The sequence below is a fragment of the Orycteropus afer genome, unplaced genomic scaffold, assembly GCF_000298275.1.
Source record: "Orycteropus afer afer isolate SDZICR_OR568_19922 unplaced genomic scaffold, OryAfe1.0 scaffold00169, whole genome shotgun sequence".
Lineage (NCBI taxonomy): Eukaryota > Metazoa > Chordata > Mammalia > Tubulidentata > Orycteropodidae > Orycteropus > Orycteropus afer.
Window position 1 is genome coordinate 1613954 of NW_006921756.1, and position 8494 is coordinate 1622447.

The 8494-nt window shown below is 39.0% G+C and overlaps 1 protein-coding gene across 1 annotated transcript in view; it reads right to left on the minus strand.

Moving 5' to 3' along the window:
* Positions 1–8494, minus strand: part of LOC103201916 (phosphatidylinositol 3-kinase regulatory subunit gamma) — a 379666-nt gene that overhangs the window by 135298 nt on the left and 235874 nt on the right. The window contains exon 4 of the mRNA XM_007946679.2: positions 7121–7301. Within this exon, the coding sequence (XP_007944870.1) occupies positions 7121–7301 (181 nt within the window). The remainder of the gene's footprint in view (positions 1–7120; positions 7302–8494) is intronic.

An 8494-nucleotide genomic window follows, 5' to 3' on the forward strand; every position in this document is an offset into this window, starting at 1 on the left:
GGGTGCTCTGGGAGGAACGGTTGGAGAAAGGACTGGAGGGAGGCAACATGTCTGGCCTGGCAGTAATAGGCCTTGGGTTACTGCTGGTAACCCTGTCTTCCCTTTGTGGAATTAGAGGAGGTTGGAACATGTGGCCTCCTTGTCATTTTTGCAGATTGTCTGATTCAAAATGGCCAATACCAGTCCATTTCAGCTCACTAATGCCTAGGATGTCAATCTTTAGGCATTCCATTTCATTTTTTTAAAACACATCTTATTGAAATATAATTTATGTACAGTGAAATACACAAAATTAAAGTCACATGGGTCAATGCGTTTTTTCTTTTTTCTTTTTGCAGTGCTCCCTCCCCTCCCTTCCCTGCCCGGTAACCAACAAAGAAAGTTTCCTTCCATATATAAATCTTTCCCTGACTTTTTACAATAATGAACTAATACTATATTTGTCCTTCTGTGATTGACTTACTTCACTCAGCATGATGTCCTTCAAGTTCACCACGTTATGTAGTGTTTTGCAGATTCTACGTTATTCTTTAGTGTTACATAGTATTCCATTGTGTGTATGTACCATAGTTTGGGTATCCATTCCTCAGGTGATGGACATCTAGGTTGTTTCCATTTTTTTGCTATTGTAAATAGTGCTGCAATGAACATAGGTGTGCACATATCTGTTCTTCTCCTGGCTCTCACTTCTTTAGGATATATACCTAGTAATGGGATTGCTGGGTCAAATATTATTTCTAATTCCAGCTTTTTAAGGAATTGCCATACTGTTTTCCACAGTGGTTGTATCATTTTACAGTCCTATCAGCAGTGTAGGAGAGTCCCAATCTCTCCACATCCTTGCCAGCACTTGCTGTTCTCTGTCTTGTTGAACTTTGCCATTTGTTCTGGGGTGAGATGATTATCTCACTGCTGTTTTGATTTGCATTTCTCTGATGCTAATGATCATGAGCATTTCTTCATGTATTTGCTGGCCACCTGAATACTGTCTTTGGTGAAGCGTCTATTCATGTCTTCTGCCCATTTTTTAATTGGATTGTTAATCTTTTTGTTTTGAGGTGTTGGAGTTTTCTATAAATTTGAGAGATAAGCCCCTTGTCAGATAAGTCATTACCAGATGTTTTTTTTCCCAATCTGTAGGTTCTCTTTTGACTCTTTGGAGAAGTCTTTGGAAGCACATAAAAATTAAATTTAGATACTACGTAATTATCGACAAGTATGAATGTGTTGTCATTTTGTTATGTGCTTTTTCATGGTACTCCTGGTTTCTTTGTTCCATATAATTTTCTATGCTGAGTTCATTTTAGTTATGAATCATGTTACCACTTCCTTTGTTGCTCTTGTTTTAGTATTTGCTAAACATTTGTGTTGGTCCTCTTTTTTATTGTGATATAATGGTTTATCATTTTTCTTTGAGGTTTCCCTGTGATTTATAGTTTTCTTCCCAAGTTTAGAACAGTATGTTCTATCTTGCAGTTGTCTTGACTTTCCTACCATTTAGAAGTTCTGCAACTATGCAATTTTTTCCCTCTTTTTGGTTTGTAGGTGTCCTCATTTGTCAATTGATGTCTCTGGTTCCCTGTTTACAATCTTGTAGGCTTATTTACTTTGGATACTTCTATAACTGGGCTGGTTTCTGGGTTATGTCATCATGTGTGTTAATAGTTGTTTGTTATTTGCTGTTGTTGGTTCTCTGTCCAAAGGACTCCCTTTAGCATCTCTTGTAAGGTTGGTCTGGTTTGAACAAATTCCCTTAATTTCTGCTTATATGGAAATGTCCTAATTTCACCATCATATTTGAGGGACAATCTTGCTGACTGTATCATTCTTGTTGGAAATTTTTCTCTTTCAGGGTTTTATATATACCATTCCATTGTCTTCTTGCCTGCATGATTTCTGCCAAGATAGCCAAGCTTAGTCTTATTGATTGCCCCTTGTAGGTAACTTTTTGTTTCTCCCATGCTGCTTTCAGGATTCTTTGTCTTTGGTTTTGGTGAGTTTGATGATGATATGTTTCAGTGATTTTCTTTTGGGGTCTATGTTGTTTGGGGTTCACTGGACTTCTTCAATGGATACATTCTCATCTTTCATCATACTAGGGAAATTCTCTTCCAACAAGTCATCGATCATTTTCTCTGTGGTTTTATTTGTCTCTCCTTGTTGTGGAATTCCAATTTTATGTAGCTTATTCCTTTTTATGGTATCCCACATGAACCTTAGGCTTTCTTCATTTTGTTTTGATCTTTTCTCTGACTGATCCCTTTCCAAAGAAGTATTAAGGTATTTGTCTTCAATCTCACTAATTCTGTCTTCTACCACTGATTTGATTATACTCCTTTGCCCATTTGTTCTAGTTATCTAGTGCCACTCTGATAAGAATAAACCACAAATGGGATGGCCTTAACAAACAGGAGTTTATTATCTTACAGTTTGGAGGCTTTAAGTCCAAGTTCAAAGTGCCAGGCTCTAGGGGCTAGATGAAAGTCCCTCAATCTTGGGGTCCAGCTCTGCCTCCTGCTCCCAGCCCACTGGAGCTAGAGGTATTTCTTCATTCAGACAGCTGCTGGCTGCTGAGGCTGACAAACTCAAGGTTGACAAGTAAAAAGGCACAGTCCTGATGTTACCAAATCACATGGCAGGCCAGTAATTCAAGTCTATTGTAAGTCCCAAAGTTGGCAAAGCATGGCAGGCTGCTGAACAACGACATGGCTACATGCAGGGTCCAAGCGTGCCATAGGCTACAGACCATTACCAAGCCTTCTCCTTATATACAAGAAGCAGACCACATCCCAAAGGCAGCTACTCAGCTGCTTGTGGTAGATCCCACAGTGGAGCTGATTGCCAGTCTCATCATGGAGAATAACTACCAGCAGCTGCCCAGCCACTTCACCAGGCCCAGCCAAGTTGACACACAAACACAACTACCACACTGTTCAATGTGTTATCTATTTCTAAAAATTTAGCATTAATCTTCTGGATTTCCACCTATACATATTTTATCACTTCTAACTTCTCATTTATTTTGTCATTTTGTTCCTGTATTGTCTTTCAAAATTGTTCTGGGATTTTCTCTGTGTTGTCCTCCATCTCGTCAGTTTTCCTTGATCTGTTTCTCAATCCATTGAAGGTACCTAAATATAATTTTTTTTAATTCCTTATGAGGGAGTTCCAATGCTGCTTCTTCCTCACAGATGTGTTCTGGGTCTATATCCTGTCCCTTGTTTCTTCTGATTTGTCTTGCTTCTTTGTGTGTACTGTGATGTTCTGTTGTTTCTGAGGCATTGTGACATTTTTGTGTTTATATTTAATTAGTGATTGTATGCTGAAGTGATTTGCCCACAATTTTCATTTTCTTTGGATTTTATCTAAGTAAGCAGGATACTGGGCGCCTCTATTCACTAGCTGGCAGCACTTACACACTCACCACCCTCTGTCTCCTTTCCCATTGCCAGTATCCTGTATGTCCCTGCCGTTCTTGGCAAATGGAGCCTACTCTTAGGTCCCTGGAATCTGAATGAGAATGCTGTCACTTTAAAATCCAATATGGCCACCACTTGTAAACATTCAAAATGGCTGTACTCTCGGTCACTTTAAATATCCAAAATGGCTGCACCCTCTGAGAGATGAAAGTCCACAGCTCAGGTTGTCTCCCACCTTGCTGTTTCTCTTCCTAGTCAGAGGCTACCAGGGCAGTCGTCCCTGAAGCCCTTGGTGACCAGGGCTGACCTTTAGGTCAATTCTCAGGTCCGAACACCACTTAGAAATATTCAAGATGATGGTCCTGTCAGAGTAGGTGACAGTCCATTGCTTCAACCGTCTCTGTACTCATTGTTTTCATTCAGGTTTTTCCACTAGCTGGTGCCAAATCCACTTCTATATACTTCCTTTCAAAGCTCAGGACTCCAGGATTATCTTCCATATTTCTGTCAATTGGTTTATCTTTTCTTTGTTGATGAGGGTCTGCGTAGCTTGTCTGCCTATTCTGCCATCATACCACTCCATTTCATTTTTGACAACTTCCAACTTTCCTAGATGTATACTTTGTATGGAAGCTCTGGTGGCATAGTCCCTAAGGCATTTGACTGCTAACCAGAAGGCTGGCAGTTCAAACTCACCAGCCACCACCCAGAAGGAAGGTTGAGGAAATCTACTTCTGTAGTGATACCACCTCGGAAACCCAAGGAGGGGTCGCTATAAGTCAGATCTGACTCCATGGCAGTGGTTGCATGTTTGTTTTTGGTTTTTTTTTAATACTTTGTACATTCCATGTTCCATTTTTAATGAATGTCTGCAGGTGTTTCTTCTCATTTTGAGTCAAGTTGCATCAGCAAATTAAGGTCCTGAGAGCTTTACTCCATCCACATCATTAAGGTCAACTCTACTTCGAGGAGGCAGCTCTTCCCTAATCATATTTTGAATGCCTTCCAACCCGAGGGTCTCATCTTCCAGCACTATACAATATTTTACTGCTATTCATAAAATTTTCTACTAATATATCAGACAGTGTTTCACTGCTATTTATAAGGTTTTAAATAGACAATTTTTTTCAGACGTGGATGGCCCCACCCTTCTTTGTAGTCTGTCTTAGTCAGGAAGCTCCACTAAAACCTATCTACCATGGGTGACCCTATTGGTACTTGAAATACCAGCAGCATACCTTCCAGCCTCACAGCAACATGTAAGCCACCAGAGTACTACAAACTGACAGATGAGTGGTGTCCCACCCCTGTTGTTGTTGTGTTGTTATGTGCTGTCGAGTCAGACCCGACTCATAGTGACCCCTCCTTGGGTTTTCGAGGCAGTATCACCCCGGTAGATTGCCCCATCTTACTTTCGAGGAGTGGCTGGTGGGTTTGAACTGCCAGCCTTCTGGTTAGCAGTCCCACCCCGGTAACCACTAATAAATGTTATTCTCTACATGTTCTAGTTCTTATCTTTTTACATAACTAAGATAATATAATATTTGTCCTGTTTAACTGACGTATTTTACTCAGTATAATGTCTTCAAGCTCCATCTCTACTGTAACGTGTATCAAGATTTCATATCTATGGTAGCACAGTCATTAAGCACTCAGTTGCTAAAAGAAATATTGGTAGTTCAAATCCAATAGTCACTCCATGGGAGAAAGATGTGGCAGTCTGCTTCCATAAAGATTTACAGCCTTGGAAACTCTACAAGGTAGTTCTACCGTAGTCTATAAGGGCTCTATGAGTTGGAATCTACTTGATGGCAACAGGTCATGCGGGTTATCAAGATTTCATTTCTCCTATTGTTTGAGTAGTATTCCCTTGTATGTATGTACAACATTTTGCTTACCCATTCACTGATGGGTATGTAGGTTGTTTCCATGTTTTGGCTATTGTAAATACAGGCATACCTCATTTTGTTGTGCATCACTTTACTGTGCTTCACAGATACTGCACTTTTTTAAAACTGAAGAGTTGTGGCAAACCTCCATTGAACACATAAATTGGCACCATTTTTCAAACAGTATGTGTTCACTTCGTGTCTCTGTCACATTATGGTTCATTCTCACAATATTTCAAATTATTTCATGTTATTGCACACTTAATAGACTACAGTATAATGTAAATATAAATTTTATACGCTCTAGGAAACAAAAAAAATTCACATGACTTGCTTTATTGCCAGAGTCACTTTAGTCACTCAGTTGCTAAAAGAACTGAACCCACAACATTTCCTAGGTATGCCTGTAGTGATACCATGAGTACTGGTGTACAAGTCTCTGTTTAAGATTCTGCTTTCAAGTTTTTTGGGTATATACCTAGCAGTGGAATTGCTGGGTCATAAGGAGCTCTGGTAGCATAGTCCCTAAGATACTTGACTGTTAACCAAAAGGCTGGCGGTTCAAACCCACCAGCCACTCCTCGGAAGGAAGGTTGGGCGATCCTACTTCTGTAGTGATACTGCCTCAGAAAACCGAGGGGTCACTATGAGTCAGGGCCAATCTGACAACACATAACAACAACAACAACTCACTGCCATTGAGTCAATTCCCACTCATAGTGACCCCCATTGGGTTTCCGTGGCTGTAAATCTTTACAGAAGTAGACTGCCCATCTTCCTTTCGTGGAGCAGCTGGTGGGTTTGAACCACTGACCTTCTGGTTAGCAGCTAAATGCTGTTTCCACTATGCTACCAGAACTTCAACAGTTGGGTTATGTGGTATTTCTAAGGAGCTCTGGTGTTGTAGTGGATAAGGCATTTCGCTGCTAACCAGCACATCAGCAACTGAAACCCATCAACCACTCCACAGAAAGATGATGGGGCAATCTACTTCCATAAAGATTTACAGCCTCAGAAACGCAATAGGGGTCGTTATGAGTTAGAAATGACTCAATGGCAGTGAGTTTGTTTGTTTGGGATGGTAGTTCTATTTTTAGGGTTTTTTTGAGAAACTGCCACACTCTCTTCACAAGACTATATATTATTTTGTATCCTGACAGCAATGGATAAAGGTTCCAATTTCCCCACATCTTCACCAATATTGGTTATTTTGTGGTTTTTTTCTTCTTCTTTTTTCAAATCTTAGCCAGCCTAGTGAGAGTGAAAAGTTTTCTCACTGTGGTTTTGATTTACATTTCTCTGATGACTAATGACATTAACCATCTTTTCATGTGCTTGGTAGCCATCTGAATGTCCTTTTTGGTGAAATGTCTATTAAAGCCCTTTGAACACGTTATGATTGGGTTATCTGCCTTTTGTTGTTAACAGAAATATGGTTAATAAATATATACAATAAGCTATTTAAGAAAGGTAGCCACAAAATAAATTCCAAAAATATTGTAAATGCTTACTACTACTATCAAGTCAATTCTGACTCATAGCAACCCTATAGGATAGACTAGAATTGTCCCACAGTTTCCAAGGCTGTTAAACTTTATGGAAGCAGACTCTGCCTCATCTTTCTCCCAAGGAACAGCTGGTAGATTTGAAGTGCCATCCTTTAGTTAACAGCCAAACGTCTTAACTGTTATACCACCAGAGTTCCTTGGAAAACTAGATTTTTTTTTCTTTTTTTAACTGATAAGCTAGAAACTAATTATGATATTAAATCATAGCTTACTAAGAAGCTATCAAGAACTTCTGTAATCATACCTGTTGGTATCTGGACACTGGGTACATCAGCTTCACATCAAGTTTGGGATTGTACTGAGCAAGAGATTCATGATGATAGTGGTTAATGAGCTCCACCACAGAATTAAATGTCAGAGGATCAGAAAAGCCATATTTACCATCCCGATGATAGATCTTTATTAATTTATTATTGCCTCCTTTCCTGTGAACAAGAAAACATCAGTTGTACATTTTTTTCCACTAACATTCTAATAAAGTACTATGAAGTACTATATCATACAGATATGATAAAATTTGGTGTCACATAAAAAACAAGTTTTACTGGGGGTGAAAACGCATATATAATTATACATATAAAATATATATCTTACATTATCTCCACATTATTTCTTCTGCCCTTAAAATACCTTAGTTTCTGAAGGCCAACATACCTTCACAACAATTAAAACCTACTGCCATCAAACCTGGTAGTAGATTGCCTAAGGAATCTGACTGCTAACCAGAAGGCTGGCAGGTCAAACCCACCAGCCACTCCTCAGAAGGAAGATTTGGCAATCTACTTCCATAGTGATATCGCCTAAGAAACCCAAGGAGGGGTCGCTATGAATTGGGTCTGACAACAGCAACAATAGCCATCAAATCAATCCTAACAACAACCCTATAGGGCAGAGCAGAACTGCCCCATAAGATTTCCAAAGCTGTCAATCTTTACGGAAGTAGACTGTGTCATCTTTCTCCTGCAACGTAGCTGATGGGTTCAAACCACCCACCTTTCGGTTAGGAGCCAAATGCTTTAACCACTACTCCACCAAGGCTCACAGCAATAGTATCAACAAATTTAACATAAATAAACACTTAAGAAAAATAACTAAGATAATAAATTCAATATTTTGGCTATTATCTGACGAATTTTATCATTTAAATTCTATCAGTATTTTTTCAGAGAGGATAGAGACAGTATCTTTAGGGCCTAAAAATATGTGGAAGTATGGCTTTGAAGGGAAGAAGAAGCCATCTTTATACGAAGAAGGATGATAAAAATTTGTTATAAAATCTCCAACACATTCAAGGTTTTATTGTTAGTATACAAACATAATGAAGCTTCTTGAATGATTTATAACTGGGTAATTAATTTAGCACCTTACTTTATTTTGTCTTTTATAGTTGCTTAAAATTCTCAGAAATTAATACAGACTTAGGCCATTACAACATGTGAATGATTCAAATGTCATTCAACCATTTTACAAAGTAAAGCTTTTGAAGAGCTATGTATGTAAGATGTGAATAATGTCATGCCTGTATAGTTCAGAACACCTTTGTTTATTGAGTCATATCCAAATGGTCCTTTAAAAGATAATTTACAGTTCCGGCAAGATGGCGGACTAGGCAGAAGGA